Source organism: Sylvia atricapilla, chromosome 19 (assembly GCF_009819655.1).
Source record: "Sylvia atricapilla isolate bSylAtr1 chromosome 19, bSylAtr1.pri, whole genome shotgun sequence".
In the NCBI taxonomy this organism is placed as follows: domain Eukaryota; kingdom Metazoa; phylum Chordata; class Aves; order Passeriformes; family Sylviidae; genus Sylvia; species Sylvia atricapilla.
Genome location: NC_089158.1, coordinates 3,790,737 through 3,808,113, shown reverse-complemented (window position 1 = coordinate 3,808,113; position 17,377 = coordinate 3,790,737). Strand labels below are relative to the sequence as shown.

The following is a 17,377-nucleotide window of genomic DNA, read 5'->3' as shown; positions in this document are numbered from 1 at the left end:
CAAAGCCCACCTGCATCCTCTGGTTGAATGCCCACTTGTATGTGTTGGTGCCTTAGGTCTTGAAAGCTCAGTGCTCCAAAGAATCGACTCCTCATTGCCTGTACACATCGGTCAGCTCTGAGCTTTCACCTTGAGTGTTGGACCTGGTGGGACAGGCCTGTTTTTGCTGTCATCACCCCAGTTGTGCACCCAGGTGCTCCCTGCACTGCCAGACTGAGCTGGGATGAAGGCTCTGGGATGACACCCCCAGAAGCCCCAGGAGATCCATGGAGATGTGGAGGGAGACGCCAAGTGTGCAGACACTGGCCCAGCTTGCTCCACTTCTGCTGCACTTTGTTCTCTGAGGACTATCCATTTTAGTTTGCCTTTTTAAAATTTTTCTAGTCCCTTGACCCCAAGGAAAGGAAAAGATGTAATGGCCTTTGCAACCCTCATAACTTCACATCCCACAGCTGATCAAAGAGCTGCTTCTTCAGTCATAACTTTTATTTGTGGTGGCTCCTCTGGAGAGCTTATGTATTTGTGTGTGGCACAATGTCTTGGAGAAATTGGGGAGTGGTAATGAAGAGCTGCAGAGGGATTGTAGATCAGCAGGACAGGCCAGCTGCCTCATCCAAGGGCTGAGTTATGTGCAAGGCTGTGTCTACCTTCTGTTTTCAGTAAAAGTGCAGTGTGTTCATGCTCTGCTTGCTTTGCTGGGGCAGGGTGTGTGGAGTTGCACAGCTGTATGAGGTAGAGAGGCTTGCAGGTGTAGCAGGGTGTACATGAAGGGAAGAAAGGTGAGGGGGGCGTTTGTTGGTTACAACTTCTGATTCTTCCTGATGTGAGGCCCAAAAACTTCATCGGTCAGAAATGTGTTACTATTCCTATGCAACTCCCCAGTGTCTTATTCTGGAAAAGGTTTTTTTTTCCAGGTGACTGCAGAGGTGCATTTACCTCTCCTCTTTCTCAGAGTTATGTCAAAGATGATGACAATACAGAGTTTTCTTCCCTTTGTTTCCTTTTCAGAACAGAGCAGTTGCCTGGTGGTGGGGTATGAATGCAGAGGATGGAGGGGTTGTCTCTTTGAGATCACTCAGATTTTTTTTCCCCTGGTCTTTAAAATATTTTGAGGAATTAGAAAGAAAGGGAGGGTTGGATTCTGCTGACAGGATATGGATGTGTTGAGGGAGCTGGTGCCAGGGTGGTGATGCATCTCCTGCTCTCTTCCTGCCTCTATTAATTGCTGGCTTATTCATGCAGGCTGAAGATCTGGGAAGGTTCCCACAAAGAGCACTTTGCCACATTCAGCATTCATTCTGCCTCCAAGGCTGTGGTCAGAATCTTTGCTGACTTTTGTAGCTTTCTGGCACCTTTTAATGTAGAAGTGGGTGTCCCTTGGGATGGACTTTAGAAGAAAGATGCAGAAAGGGATTACTGTGTTGTGAAAGGGAAGTGTGAAAAGGCTGCAGAGAATAAAGCCTATAAGAAGTAATCACTCAGTCCACAGAGCTCATGGAATTTTGGGCATTCTCCAGCTTAGGTGTCAGAGGCCCCACACTGAGGTAATACGTTAGATTTTTATCTCCATGTTCTGGAACTGTGAGAGGAAAAGGTACCAGGGCATGGGGCAGTGACATTGAAAAGGACAGCAAGCAGAGCCTTTGAGAAATTTCCTGCTGTCTGGGGAAGCAGGGATCCATCCTGATGAGCTGGGATTCAGACACAAGGATCAGGAGGGAAGCTGTGGGGGCTTTTTCCTGTTACTTTTTTAATCTGTTTTGCTCAGTGGGGTTATTGGGAGGGCTGCTGGAGTGGGGGGCTGTAGGATGCAGCACTGGGCTGCCTGCTGTGACAGGCTGCTCTGGACAAGCTGTGTGGGAAAGGCTCTGGAAGCACGAAAGAGGGAGAGATCAAATATGAGGTGTCCTTGGTGCTGCAGAGGTGATGGGCCTTGGGCAGGAGCTGCCTAGCAGGCCTTGAGCCAAATTCCCCATGGCTCCTGCTAAACCAGCATGGCTCCTGGTTTGCATCAGGACAAACCAAAGGAGGCAGTTACCTGAAACTGGAAAAGCTTAAGCTCAAAAAAAGTAATCTTTGTGTCTTTCCTTTGTTTTTTCCATGATGTTTCAGTCATCAGTGTGAATGTGTAAGGAGAAGAGGGCCCTTGTGAGCTTCCCCAAGCCAAGTGGCAGTGGGGAGGAGTGGCAGGAGCAAAACCATGTTTGTGCCTGTGCTGAGTGTGGAGCCACCACTGGATCAGTCACTTGTGTTTGGAGCCTGGGCTTTGGATGTGAGTGTGTGTGGAGGGAGCAGCCAGGCACAGAGTAGTTTCCTGATGCTGCCAGAAACTGGCATGGAGTTAGAGAAACCCCAGGTGAGGCTTCATAGGTGCTTCAGGCTGAGTAACCTGTGAGCTGAGCTTTCTGTGCCACCAGCAAGTAAAGCTGCAGCTGTGCAGTGCTCTGAAGGGACATTTCAGTTTGCTGGGTTTATACTGTGGAGCTGCCAGCCCAGTCTGGTTCAGAGTAAGCACCAGCTTGGCCTTTTTCTCTGAGGATGTTTGTTCTGTCTCCAGGACAGACCCAGCAGTGCAGCTGGCCCTGCTCTCAGTGCATCCCTGTGCTGATGAGGTAGAGGTGGCTTTTTTGGGAAGACTCCCTCCATGCTCTGGAGGGAGTTCTAGGTGTCCTGGGCTCAGGACAGAGCAGGCATGTGAAATCTCATCTCTGAGGGCTTCAGGCTGTTTCCAGCATCAACCAGTGCAAGGATGACGTGGGTGTATCCTGCAACTTGCTGTGGAATATGCTGTTGGTTTATAAAGGGAACAAAGACGTAGGTCACAGTGTTACCATGGAGATACTGAGGCCGGTGATGGAGCTGCCACTTGCTCCTTTGGGTCGTGTCTCACAGTAGCAATTTCATCTATTCACATTAATGTTACAGGCCAGACTAAAAGGTTACTCACCTGTGAGACGCCAGGTCAATTCTACCTTGAGTTTGTTTGTTTTCGAAGCCCATTTGAGCAGAGAGGACTAATTGGAACCATTTTGTCATAGTTAAGTGACCTTCTGGTTTCTCAGAGCAGCTCCCTTCCAGCAGCAGCCTTTGCCTGTTCCTTGTGGCTTTGCAAGGAAGTGTGTGATGTTCTCAGGAGCAGTGGGGTTGGGGTGCCCAGTAAAGTCCTGCTGGGGCTGGCTTGGTCAGGCCTCAGGTAACCCATAGTGAACACTGTGCAGGTCCTTGTGCACAGCTCTAGAAAGACAAGGAGCTGCTGGAGAGGTTCAAGCAGAGGCTACAAAAGTGATGAGGGGTCTGGAGCATCTCCCATCTGAGGAGAGACTGCAGGAGCTGGGTGTGGTTAGTGTGGAGCAGAGAAGTCTCAGAGGGGATGTGATTAGTGCACATCCAGATCTCCAAGGGGTGTCAGAGGATGGTGCCAGGCTCTGTTCAGTGGTTCTAGTGACAGGACAGGGAGCAATGGCCATAAACTAAAACACAACAAGATCCCCCTCAGCATGAGGAAGGTAAAAAGAGCTCTGGATTTGGTGTCTGGGGAGGGTGTGGAGTCTCCCTCTCTGGAGACATTCCAAACCCACCTGGACATGTTCCTGTCACCTGCTTCAGATGGCCTTCCTTGGCAGGGGCTTGGACTGGATGATCTCCAGACATCCTTTCCAAACCCAGCTGTTCTGTGATTCTGTCTACTCACTTGGCTGTGAAGCTACTGCATGGCTGAAATGCCACCGTGACCTTTTTTTTAAATGTTGTATCTCCTATTTTGATCTCCCTGCCTCATGCTTCAATAACTTAAACAAAATTCCGATTATTTCCCATGACTATTTCTTGATCACATTTTAGCCCTGAGCCCAGTGAGGTGGCTGCCTGTCCTATGCCAGGGCTCACACTGTTGGGAGAACAGAGCTGGCATGGGGAGAAGCTCTGCATTACATCTCCTGAGAGGGAGCAGAGGGGAGCAGGGCCTGCCAGCACACCTGAGGGGCAGTGACAGGCACGTGAGAGGTCTTGGAATTGAGATCACAAGAGAAACTTCTCAGCTGTGCCATTTGAATGGTTGTTATGGGTTTTGCAGTGCCCTTGGCTCTGGCCAGAGCACCTGTCTGCTCCCCTCACTGAGGGAATTGTCTGGATTCCTCCTAGTGCAAGGTAAAAACATCATTAACTTTGTTCCTACTTCTGTGAGCAAGGCCATGTACACCCCAAAACTTTCCATTCATCTTCAGTGACTACTGCAGTTCTTTGATTTAAAGTTGGAACTTAATTGTGATAAACATCAGGTTCAGAGAGTTCCAGCTGAGGAGGGACAGGGAAGAAAGAACTGTCTCTGATTTTTTTTTTTAGGTTTTTTTTTTTTTAGATGACAAATGTTCTATTAATAGGTTTTATCTGGATTCCCCTTTGCCAATTTGCCTCTGATGCTGAAGCGGAGGCTTTAAATCTGAGGTGCTTTAATCATCAGTTTAGCTGCTAAATACAGGAATAAATTTTGAGCTTCTGTCTGTGCCTTGTGGCTATATTCTGTCTTGATTTATAAACTTCTCATCCCACGAGGTCACAAGGCAGTCTGAAGCAGATAGGAGTTTGACTCCACAGTTGTGGATGGGCATCAGTCAGCTGGGCCTGATCCCAGCATGTTCCCTGCTCTGGAGAAATGTGGTGGCAGTGAAAGGAAAATGTGCAAGTCCTTTCTCAGTTCCCTAAGTCAGAGTGAGTGCTCAAGCTAGAGTTACTGAATGAGAAAGGATGTATTTTAAGTATCTAATACTAATTAATGCCTAATTATCAGGAACTACATGTACTGATGAGAATGTGGGTTCCTTTTTTCCCAAGACACTGCAAGTTGCCCAGCACAGATTATCACTGCTGTCAGTCTTTGGTCATGCATGTGCCCTGTGTTGGACAGTGCTGTGTGGAAGGTGAAGAAAGAAATGTCAGACAGGAGCAAGTGAAGCCAAAAAGACAAAAAGATGTACGTGCAAGTACATAACAAGGGGGTGAGAAATGGTTCAGCCCTCAGGACTGGAGGTCAAGCCCTGCTAGACTTAGCCCAGGTAGGCAGGGAAATATGATGGAAATACCCCCTGGATGTTTCTGGTACCAATGGACACATGATCCACAGACAAAACACGCTGGTCTTCTTCCCTTAGTCTTGCTGCTCGGTCCCTCATGCACAATAAATCCATGCAGAGCAGGAATCAAGGTGAAAAGAACCTGAGGACCCTGATTTACCTGGTCCTAAGTAGCTCTGCAGCTGTGTGAGACACAGGTGCTGCTGCTGGAGGCGGGTGGGGGAGCAGAGTGGTTCCCAGGGCAGCTGGGTTGGCGTGGCTGGAGAGGAGGGAGCTGTGCCAGGCTGCCCAGTCACGCTGCCCGGGGCTGCCGTGGCAGGTGGATGAGCAGCTGGCAGTGGGAGAGGTGGCAAGAGCGATGTGCAAATGAAAAAAGAAGGGAGCAGCAGCTCGAGGAGAGGGTGTTAACAGCAGCCTGCTGCAACTGACTGCACAAGGCAGCTCCAGTCATTGCTGAGTTCCCATTAGTGTCCCTTGGTTCTCCTCACCTAATATCCCTGTGGCTCAGCCCTAATCCAACACTGATTTCTGGACCAGCTTGACTTCTTTCCTAGCAGAAGCAAGCTGTTAGCCTCAAATGCCATTGTGGCAACAGGTGCAGTGCTTTGGCATCTGAATCCTGTTCACTGCAAGCACAGGGTCACTGGTCACATCTTGGGGGCTGCTGGTGTGTGTGACCTCATGTTTGTGAGTGCACAGGCTCCTGGAATTGTGTGGATTCTGTTCTGCTGGCCAATAATTCATTATGATGGATGTTTGTATCTCTTCCCCTTCCACACTATTTTTTTCTGTAGATAAATTCTTTATTAAGGACTACTCTTGAATAAAGCTTTGTATTCCCTTTGCATATGAAGTTGCTTCTCCATTGTATAATTACTGAAGGTGCCAAATTGAATGAAGATGAAGAATTATCCAATTGTTTTACAAAAAAAAAAAAAAGCGTATTGGTGTGCTGGCAGCCCTTTGTAGTGTAGATCATGAAAACTCCTACATAAGTACAAGTGAAAACAACTTGAGGAGGGGACAAGTAAGGTCGGAAGAAAGGATTATCCTCACATTTTGCATGCTAGATCAGGTAGTTAGTTTATGTCAAATACATCTGGTCAATCCTGCCAAGATTTCAGTGAAAAATTGACTCTTACTTGAAACCAGTCATGCCTCCTGAAATGTCTGTGCTGACATTTTATGAAATGAAATTTTGTGGAGCTGAACAGACCTCAGTGCTTATAAAACAGAGACTAGTATTGGTCTCTTTGCTCTTATGATCATCAGCATTTTCAGGCATATTATGCTTTGGGGACTTCATTTTTCCATTTAGTCACAGATCCTAGGGCTCAGGAATTCCTGGATCTCTGAATTCCAGAGCTGTCAGTGTGTGAGTGAAGGTGACACTCCTGTGTGTTGCCTTTGAGGAGGCTGTGCATCTTCCATACAAGTATCAGTTTCAGGAGGAGCAGGGGCAGCTGTCAGCCACGATTTTGTGGTGTCTTAAGAAATCTGTAACGTCACTGTGCCCACACAGATTAGTAAATTTGACAAGTTGAGATGAGTACTTAGAGCTGGCCTTTGTTTTTAATTTTAAAAATGGCTTGTTTGGCACTATTAGCAAGCACAGATCTTGGCAGATCTCAAGGAGTCGTTTGGTGGTGTTTTCCCAAGACTTGCCCACTCTTGAGCACAGTTAATCCTGGAGCTGGGGAGGATCTGAGCTGCTGGAGAGCAGATGCAGGGGACCTGCTGCGTCTTGGGGGGGTGACATGTGGTTTGAGAGACTCTGGGGCCTGTGACCACTCTGCACTGTTCTGTGACCCTGTACCCTGCAGATGGGTACAGGCTTTGGGGTGACAGCCTGTGGAGCATCATCTTCCACTGGAATGGCCCTTGTTGTACATCAGGCTCCTCCTGGAGCAGATGTCCACACTGACCATGGGGCAAAGTAGAGCCCTGCCAGCCTTTCACATTACCTGGGCAGTATCTGAGGGCACTACCCCTCACTACACCTGGACCTGGATTTTTGACTTCAGGCGAAACCTGGAGAGATCATCAGCTGCAGGTTCAAAAGGCACAGCTCTTTCTTCAGGACTCCTCCTGGCTAGCTCCAGGATCCAGAGATGGAGAGGAGACACATGAAAGGAAACCTGACTTGTGTCAGCCTGAACAGCCCTGATAGTCACTTCTTGAGCAGAGTGGCCAGAGACTAGTTTATTTCCTAGTGGTGCTGGAGGAAGGTGTATCTCAAGCAGAAAAATGAGACAAGGGTGACACCATGAACTGGTACTGGCTCAGTTCTGATTGCAAACAGAGCAGGGGAAGAGGTCCTGGGCAATGTGAGCGTGTTCCAGGATGGATTTCAGGTTCAAAAGCTGACCATGTACAGACTCAGCTTGGGAGGCCTCTTCCCAGAGGGGCACAGGAGCACTTCAAAGGCAGCAGAATGTGGCAACAGTGTGAAAGGTCCACGTTGCACACCTACCGCCACCACTCTTGTCCAGAGGTTGTTCTCCTCTTCCTCCTTCACTTCATGGCCAGTTGCAAGGTAGCCAAGCCTTCAGATTGTGGCCAAGTTCTTCCAGGTCATGACTTAACAGCTAAAGAAATTATGTTCCTGAAATATCTACTGAAATAAAGGCCTGGCTTTGCTTTCTGCCTCTGTTTTAAGTGCTTCTGTCTGTGCTGGACACTAATGATTTCATTTTTGGGGTAGAAGTCATATAAATAGTGCATTCCCTTCTGAGCCTTTTTGCCAGTCCCTGAGCTGCTTCCCCATGTGAAAAGGGAAGTGTAAGAGGTAATTAACAGCCACTTGAAAAAGGATTAGCAGGTGGGTGGGAGCTACTGTTGGGTTCATGCATGGAATTGCCATGGAAATGCTGAGATTTCCTGGCACTTCATCCAGTGTGTGGGCTCCAAAGATAGTTGCACTCATGGGCCTCTCTCCTTTGGATCTTCCTACCCTGCAAAGGGAGCGGCTGTGTTTTCTTACAGGACAGCTCCCACGGGCCGAGCCGTGGCCATCTGTGAGACCGGGGCGTGCCGGGAGCGGGGTGCTGTGCTGCAGCTGTCAGCCGAAGTCTTGCTGCATTTCTTTCGTGTCAAACCACCTGGCAGAAAACCAGGAGGAAAAAAAAACCAAACCCAAACCTTGTTGTTTTGCCCCTTTGCCAATGCTCTGAAAGAACTTAATGCGCCAAACATTAAGTCAGAGTTTGGCACTTGGAGAAGGCGGTGCTGCTCCTTGTCCTGCAGACTGTGACCAGCTCTGTAGCCCTCATGTGGCTGAACAGGGCTGCAGCTGAACCGGGTCTGTCTTGCATGGCAGCATTTTCAGGCTGTGAAATGAGACCTGTATGTGCTTCTAGAGTTGTTGGGTGGCCACACATACTTAAAATATTGGGCCTCTCTGTGAGAAATACCTTTCATTTCAGTGCCTGCTCTGGAGGTTTAGAAGGGGACAATGGGCACACATTCATCTGAAACAGTTCCTGCAGGCACCTCCTGTATCTGTCTCCCCTACACAGCAGTAGCAAAGAGCCTCTTGAATTTGCCGATGTCTGTGGGGCTTTGCTTTAAGGAACATGTGCCTTTTGTTTCAGATCACCTGCTAGCAGACTCCTACATCGGGCAGGAGGACTCCCCTGAGATGCAGCAGGTGGCACAGAACAAGCGCCGGCTCTCGGTCATCTCGGACGGCAAATTCGAGAGGAGCTTCACCGAGGAGCAGGCGGAGAAGATGCCGAGCGAGGGCCCGAAGCCGCGGGTCTACACCATCTCCGGCGAGAGGCCGATGCTGTCGGAGCACGAGAACGACAGCATGGAGCTGGTGGTGATGAAGGGGACCGCCCACGAGGAGTGTCACCACGGCCACCACGCGCATGGCGCCGGCGGCTCGCACGGCGTCCGGCACTGCAAGGCCTGGCCGGGCGGCCGCCAGGGCTCCAAGGAGTGCCCCAACTGCACCAGGCTGGCTGCCCCTTCCCAGCAGTCCATTGAGCTGGAGCAGCACCCGCCTGGTGAGGCTGGATGGCACAGGAAAAGGCTGGAGAGGATGTACAGCGTCGATCGAGTGTCTGGTAAGTGAGTCATGAAAGGTGACGCCCATCCCATCCCAGCACAGGGGTTTTGATCCTGGGCCCTTCTGGTACTGTGGGCCAGCCTTCTTGGAGAGGGATTGTCAAAGGGGGAGTTTGCAATAAGCTGAGCTCAGTTGGAGGCCAGCTTTTCCTAGCTCCTGGTCATCAGCAGCTAATCTGCGTGGTTTTCGTGACTCCTTCATGCAGCTCAGTGAGCTGCTTTTCTGTGGAGGAAAAGAGGAAGGACTGTCAAAGCCCTGCATCCATGCTCATCTCAGAGGCAGTTCAGAGCAGGATCCTCTCTCTGCCTCTTGCTGGGCAGGGGAAATCATTATGAACTGCTCTGTGGGAGCCTCAGGTTAAGGTGTTCTGTACTTTGTTTTGATCCCAGAATTCTTGTTTGCAGGGCTGGAAGCCACTCATGTAGTGCCACCTCATGGGCTTCCCACAAATACAAGCAAATAACACAGTGTTGGACTTTTTCCCCTCCTTGCTTCCCTGCTCAATGTTCTCAGGGAATAGTGCTTGTAATTATTCCATTACATTAAACAAACAAACAAAAAAAAACCACACCCAAAACCCCCCCCCAAAAATTGTCTTTAAAAATGGAACCGTTAATCAAATATATGTCACAGTCTGTGTACTTTGAATGTGATGTGCAGTCCATCTTTGCCTGTCTGTTGTTGGCAAAGATTCTGGCCTGATTTGTCTGATTTTTTATTGTGAACACACATCAAGGCATTTAGAGCAGAGAGTCTGGCCAGGAAAGGTCAGGGTTTTCTCCTTGAAAAGAAGCCATGTAGAAGAACTGTGGAGATCAAACTGTTCAGCATTGCTGGGTTCATAGTTTTCTGGTAAAGACTACAGTGATGTTTACTACAGGTAAAATCACCAAAAGTTTGGCTCCAGGACCATATATTCATGTCTAGGTACCTGATAGTATGTGGCTGCATTGTAGAATATATGGCCTAATGAAATTATAGCTGATTATGAAATGTGTAGAGAAACTGCAGCCCCCTGAAATCCTGTGCGTGATTTTTAAGTGATGTTCCTCTGTTCCCCGGGACTTTTTGGGCTTCCCATCAGACACTGCATTTGCCCAATACCAGCTCCTGCGAAGAAAATTAACTTTATCCCAGCCCAAACCAGCACATCTGGACAAATCAAAATTGCACTTTGCACTGTGGGACTGAAGGAAGTTACTTGATACAGAAGCAAGGGAGAGCTCCAAATCATTAATGGGGGGGGTTGACTCCTCATAGCTGGAGCTGTGTTTGCTGGAAACCACGTGCTGGCAATTCCTGCAGGGAGATGCTGTTCCTGGGCCTTGGAATTCAGGATCTGTTTCCAACCAGGCAGCCGTTTTCATTGGAGCCAGTCATCAATGTGGAGTGGAGATTTGTCTTTCTGAAGATGTGTCAGAGTAGTTACTTCAATGGGAACAAAGTGGCAGTGGAGGACCTGTGGATGCTCCCATGGGCATTCCATGTTTCAGCAGCTCCCCTGGGTGCTCATCTCAAACCTCTGGGTCCTGACATGTGTGGCTGCACAGGAAGGGCTGTGTCCCCAAGCCCAAATTCTATCCCAGAGCTGGTGCCAGGGAGGGAGAGTTCCCTCAGCTTGGTTCCCTTGCACTCTCTATCCAAGTGCTGCCACTCAGAGATAACCCCAGAACTGAACAACACAAGTGCCACAGGTTGCCAGAATTCCCTGGCATGTCCTTCCTGCCTGGCTAGCAGGGAGAAGGGAGCAGAGAGGAGTGGAAGAGCAGAGGCTGATTTCCACAGGGGTTCACCTGACAGTGCTGCTTCTGTTTGCATTTACATGACAAGTTGCTGCTGCAAACCAACACTTGAGGCAGCCAGGCCCCAATGGCATCACTGAATATGGATTTTGATGCTGAGTTTCTGATACCTGACACCATTCCAGGGAAGCACAAGCTGTCATCTCCTGGGCTGCTCCCAGCATCTGATACAGACACATCCACTCATGGACAGAGGTGCTGGGATTTGGGTGCAGTGGGAAGTGGCTGGAGCCCCTGGCTCCTCCAGTGTTTCCTCACAGCTGATGGTGACAAGAAGGGAGAACAAGCTGCTCTGCCTGCTCGGGGCAGCAACAGCCATACCCATAATCTGAATTTTAATTTGGTGAGAGAGCTCTGGAGCTGCCCAGTCCCCACCTGTGAGCTCCTCTGCCGATGTCCTGCCCTCTGAAGAAAACACTTTATTCTGCATTGAGTGCTGTGTGGAGGGCAGGGACATTTTTCTTAAGTTAACTCCAGTCTATGAGGAAAAAAGAGAAAACTCCCAGCAATGGTGCAGCAAAGCCTCCTCAAGATATTAGCTGTTGTGGTCTGCTTTGAACCAAAGCCTGTGGCTTAAAAGCTGTAAAACACATTAAGAGATTGTTAGTCCTTTGAGATGAGTAGTCCCTGAGAAGCCTGTGCAGAGCTGTTGGCTAAAAAGGAATTTGTACGACTTCTTCTTTGCCTCTTGTGTGGGTTGGAGGCTTCAAACAAGTAATTCATTTACAGTCTTGAGTTGTTCTGCTTTGCTTCTGTCTCTGTGTTTTGGAGGAGAGCAGACTTTGGGACTGCATCAGAAGTCTTTAGCATACTGAAATGCAGTTTCATTTAACATATATATTTCCTTGGAGTGCCTTTAAACATGTCTTGACATAAACTGTGAGCTGAGGAGGAGTGTCTGGTACAGCTTTCTATCGATTTCTTGGAAGCTGCACTTCAAAGGAAGGCTCCCCAGCTGCAGTTAGCATTTTTTGCATCTGTAATTTCAGCCACTTTCTGTACTTTCAGGGAATAATCTGTAGGATATGATGATCTGTACAAAACATTTGGTAAGATACCAGGTCTGTAGTAATTATGCCTGCAAGTGGACATGTGGAGTTTGACTGGGCTTTGGCCAGCAAAAGTGAATTAACAAATACTTTGACAATGCCAGAATATTAAATATTATTAGATATAAAGGCTTAAATGATTGAGGCAAGACACAATCAGCAGCATGGGGCAAGGCATTAGGCAAGGGAGCCACAAATTGGGTGTGAAGAAGATGAAAAATGACCCCCAACCCCAGGAATCCAGTCCACTGAGACCTGGCAGTGGCAGTGGATTTCAATACTCCTCTGATTCTCTTCCTGCCTGACTCCTGCCTGAGAGTTCTGGTCCCCACACACATAGTTGGTGACTTGTTTTGCTTTTTGTCTTAGTGGTCATTCAGTGAAGGTGATGCAGTGTTCTAATACCCTGGAATTAGGAAAAAAACCCACAATTGGTTTGGGCAGGGCAGTTTAGAAAAAGAGGTGACTAAATCAGCTCAGTTACCTGCAGGTGGTTTGACTTCCAAACCAGGGGAACTCCTGAAGGCCAAGTCACCAGGAGCAGGTATGAGAGGGCTTTATTGAAACGTCAATGGCAGAAAAAAAGAGAGGATATTTCAGGCTTACTGTTCTGAGTGGAAAGTAAATGCTTTTCATCTTCTACTGGGCTATATCAGAAAGAACTGGAGGAATGACAGTTTAAATCAATGGTATAAAGGAAAAGGTAGAGACAAGAAATTGCTTTAAAATGTTTCTTTTCCCTGGTTGGTTTTTTTTTTTTTTTCTAGTTCAAATGTCACTTCTGTAATTCCTGGATTATTCTAATCTCCAATGTTTAAGATAGAGGTTTTATTCTTCACTTAGCCTGATAGACAGGCTTAGCATGAATTTACAGAACACTCGAGTGGCAGTGTGCATTTGTATGAGGAGGATGAGACTTGAACTCCTGTTCAGTCAGGGCAGGATGCTGAAGGAAGGTCCTGAGAGGAAGAGCCTGGGAAGGAGATGTGGCTGTCTGAAGGATGTCTGTGCCTGCTGGGTGCTCAGGCTTTGCTCTGTCTCTCTTGCAGATGATGTCCCCATACGAACCTGGTTCCCAAAAGAGAACCTCTTCAGTTTTCACACTGCTACTACAACTATGCAAGCGTAAGTGAAACCACTGCTGTGGCTTTTGTTCTGTATCTCAGAGTCCAGACGTGCTCAAAGCTGAGAGCCCTGGAGCAGGAGTTGTGTGTTTGACATGGCTGTTCAGGGATGAGAAAGAGAGAAACTTGTCTCCTGTGAATTTTCTTTTCCCACTCACCAGTTCTTTCCTACTGCTCTCATTTGTTTGGTTTTACCTTCTTTAACTCCTTGGACTACCCAGCTCTTCTCTGCTTCCCTGATTTTGCCTGTAACACTGGCCTGGCTGCCCCTGCAGAGCAACAGTCCTGTGGATCACCAGCTGAGACCCTCCACCAGCTGCTTCTGCTACACACATTTCCCAAGGAAAGGTTATTGCAGGCTTGCCCTGCATCCCTCACTCCAGACAGGAGCCTTCCTCTGGGATAAGATGTAGCCCTGCAGCTCTGTGCTGGTCTTCACATGTGAAAAAGTGTCAGTAAAATCCCTGCAAAGTATGAAGGGGTGTGAGTTAGGAGGAGCCTTTCCCTCCATGCACATCCCTGGATGCTGTGTTTGGGAGGAGGCAGCTCTCAAAGGGCTGAGGAGAGTAAAAGAAGCCTTGTCTCCAGGTTGTACCTGGCTTGCCAGGGAGTGCTGCCTTCCTGGTTTTGAGTATTTCCTGCCTGACTGGAAAACCAAAGCAAGCAGTGAGGAAAACGAGATGCCATTCTGCCTTCCCAAGGATCTTCCCCAGCCTTGTCACCTTTTTCCTGCGTGTTTCTTCCAATGTCTGGGACACCCTCAGCTCTCTGGCTCTCTCTGTTTTCTTGTCTAATCTGATGTCCTTTTTGTGCTCTTGTTTCTCTGGCATTTCTTCTTTCTCTTATGCTTTTCCCTTCTCAAATCCTGAAAAGAGGCTGATTATTTCACTTGGGATTACCCAGACTAGATCAGACCTGGAAGGATTGTTTCAGGGAGGGCTGGATCTGGAGTTGAGTGGGGTACCTACATCCTCCAGGAAAAAAACAAACAAGCAAAAAAAAAAAAAAACCAAAAAACTATTGGCTGATAACAGTCAAGAGTATTTCACAGTTCTGATCTAACCCACAAACAGTGTGCAAAATCAGCACATTTGGACACAGCTTTTGCTGTCTGAATTCATATTTTCTGGGCAGATTTGTTGCAGGATGATGACCTGTGGTGGAGTTTACAGGGCTTGGAGGCCGATACGGGGTTGGTTTAGGGAATGGTGCTCTGAGGGAACCCTTGAGGAGCACAACTCCCTTGGTTGATGTGGCTCTTTGATTAACATTTCTGGAGCTTCTGTGCTGCCTCTAGAAGTGACACAGAAACACCTCTGAAAGTTCAGGGTACCTCCCCAAGGTGCTGATGTAGCTCCCCAGGTGCCTTGGGCTCTGGTCCAATGTTTTCATCCTGATGTGCCCGCTCCCTTCATGGAGCAGTCAGCATGAACTAGCTTCAGCAGTGTTTGTTGTGGTGGGAGCAGCTCTCCTTGCTCCAGGAGCTCATAGTGCTTCAGCCTGACAGGCCACACTCAGCTCTTGTACATCTGAACATCCTCTGGGTCTACGTGGAGCTCAGTTTGCATCCAAGCCACATGTCAGCCCTACCCCAGGGAGGATTGAGCTCAGTCAAGGAGTCTCACCACTGAGAAATGTTTAATTTAAAAAGCAATTTCCTTCCACCTAAAGAGAAATATTCCTTCTGGAGTGAGAATTCCCTCAGAATGCTGGCTGGGGCTGAGCACTAATGAATTCCTCTTCTCTCTCTTTTTCCCTGCATCTCCTGGAATCTCTAGCATCTCGTAAGTATAATCTTATTTCTTTTATCTCCTTGTCTGTTGGTGTCCTGGATAAGCTCTCCTCTCCTGTCTATCATATTCACTCATGCTGTCCCTGTGCTAGGGGTGTCTGTCAGCTGGCAGGAGGTTAGGTGGCTACACCTGGTAGGCCTATGTGGATCCCACCAAAACATCCTCAGAGTGCAGCCCTCAGCTGCTGGCACTCTTTGTCCCTCTCGATGCTGGTGTGCAGAGAGGGTGTGGCTGCAGGTCCTTTCTGCAGAGCAGGGATGGTGATTTCTCCTTTGGGCCACGTTCTGATGTTCGAGGAGCAGCCCTAGGGAGTGAGGAGCTGTGGTTTGAGTGCCTGCCCAGCCCTGACCCCTGTGCTCCCCGCTGGGCAGCTCCACCTCTGTTGTCTGCTGAGAGCTCCCCTCTGTGTGTCCCGTGTCCTCTCCAAGCTGTGGACTTGGTTAATGGCTTGAAATGGTTTCCCAGGGCGTTCAGGGGCTACGCAGAGAGGAAGAGACGGAAACGAGAGAATGATTCTGCAGCTCTTATCCAGAGGTAGGGCCCCTTCCCCCCAGCTGTGACCTGGTGTTGCATGGGCCCTTGGGGTCACTACTGAACCCTAGTGGCGTTGACCGTGGCTGTCCCTGTCTCTGTGCTGTCCTGGGGACACTGCCAGTGGCTCTGCTGGAGCTGTGGAGGTGAAGGATGCTCAGGATAGCTGATCTCCATCTTCTTAAAGAACACTGTCAAGTTGCTTTTAGCATTCCACATGTTCTGTGCCTCAGGCGGAAAAATACATACTTTAAAAATTAAAGATACAATTTCCTCATTCCAACTTGGAATTTCATATCATCACAAAATGGCTTGGGTTGGAAGAAACCTAAAATATGATCTAATTCCAACTGCCCTGCCACAGGGAGGAATTTGTTTGAGGTTAGATAAATACTGTATGTGCCATTGCTGCATATACAAATGCACCTCAAAAATTTAAGACCTAGGCAAAATTGACGTCTCTAGTGACCAAAAGTCTACTTTTAAGTCTTTCTTTTCAATAATGGAAGGGAAGTAAAAGTGGATGGGGACTGATTCCTCGTCCAGATATTACAGAAGGGCCTGGTTTCCTTTTGCAGGCTTCCTATGGCACATCACTTACTCACAGTAGGAATCAAAACAGGTTTGGTTTTTTAAATGTGCCAAGACTTGTGGCAGCCTACTAAAAAGGATAACACAGCATCTGTGTCATTGGTTTAAAACTGCAATGATCACTTCAGCACTGTTCAAAACCAAGTGGGAGAAACATCAGGTTTTCTTAACTGAGAAATTGCCAGGCAGTATTTTTTTTTTAGCACTTCAGAGTGATGAAGTTTTTTTCATCAATAACAAAGAGAAATAAAAATCCAAACCAAAGACACTCGAAGCAAATAGACAGTGTATCTTTAAAAAGAGAGATTTCTCAGAATTCGTTAGTCAGAGGCAAGTCTTGGTTAGAAAATGGCTTGTGAGTACAGGAGCAGTGTTGGTGGGGCTGCATAGTCAGGAGAGAGGACAGAGTCACCTGAGCCACGTCCAGCGTGTCCCTTCTCCTGCTGTTCTCACTGCAGGGCAGGGCAGGGCAGGGAGCCTGGCTGTGTCTGAGTCCCAGAGAGGAGGTGGGACAGCACTGGGGGGCTCTGGCTGCAGAGATTGCTGGCAGAGTTCAGCTCTTTCCTGCAGGGAGCCAGGAGAACCCCGCTGTGGTTTGGCTGCTGTGCAGCTCTTTGTGGGTGTTTCAGGGTTCAGCTGTTCTCACACAGCCCTTCAGTGCTGAGTCCTGGTGTCCAGGGAGGCTGGATTGTGTGATGTGGCCACAGGGATGCTGCCTGTGGAGTGAGAGATGCCCAGAGCTTTGTCTGCTGCAGAAGCAGCCAGAGGGGAATGTGAGAGGTGCTGCCAGGAGTTTGGGTAGTGAAAAGGCTTCTGGGCAGAGTGTGATGACCCACTGCAGGCAGAGCTGCAGGCTGTGGAGTGGGACTGCAGTGTCCTGGAGCCACTCTGGCTGGGATGGATACCCTGGAGGTGCCATGGGGTCATGCAGACCATGAGGCACACTGGAGGAGAGCTGTTCAGAAAAGCGAGTGATGAGGAGATTTCATCGCTGAAAATTGAGGGATTCTGGTTGTGTCATGATGAGTGAAGGGATCTTGCAAGGGGTCAAACACCACAGATTCCTGGGTGCAGTTGCAGGAGCCAGGCAGGAAGGCTGGGCAGGTTTAGGGAGCCCCACTGCTCACAGAGCTGGTTGCACCTTTCCCAGGGCCAGTCCTGTCGTGCTGACATGCAGGCACAGAGGAGCCTGAGGGGCCAGGCAGCTGCAAGGAGCCCTCAGAAGGATCTAGGTGCTCACAGCATGGCCACTTTAGGAGGCAGTCCCAGACTTGCACTTCTTTTCCAAAGTGCTGTTTTTTTCTAGAAGAAAATAGATGGAGCAAATGGGCCTTTGTCCCATTCTG

General features: G+C 48.7%; 1 protein-coding gene across 4 annotated transcripts in view; it reads left to right on the top strand.

Moving 5' to 3' along the window:
- Window positions 1-17,377, top strand: part of NSMF (NMDA receptor synaptonuclear signaling and neuronal migration factor) — a 44,313-nt gene that overhangs the window by 10,847 nt on the left and 16,089 nt on the right. For 2 of the 4 annotated variants that reach the window (XM_066332520.1, XM_066332518.1), the window contains exons 3-5: window positions 8,663-9,139; window positions 13,042-13,117; window positions 15,375-15,443. In XM_066332520.1, the coding sequence (XP_066188617.1) occupies window positions 8,663-9,139; window positions 13,042-13,117; window positions 15,375-15,443 (622 nt within the window). The remainder of the gene's footprint in view (window positions 1-8,662; window positions 9,140-13,041; window positions 13,118-15,374; window positions 15,444-17,377) is intronic. The other 2 variants (XM_066332521.1, XM_066332519.1) reach the window with 1 other exon arrangement.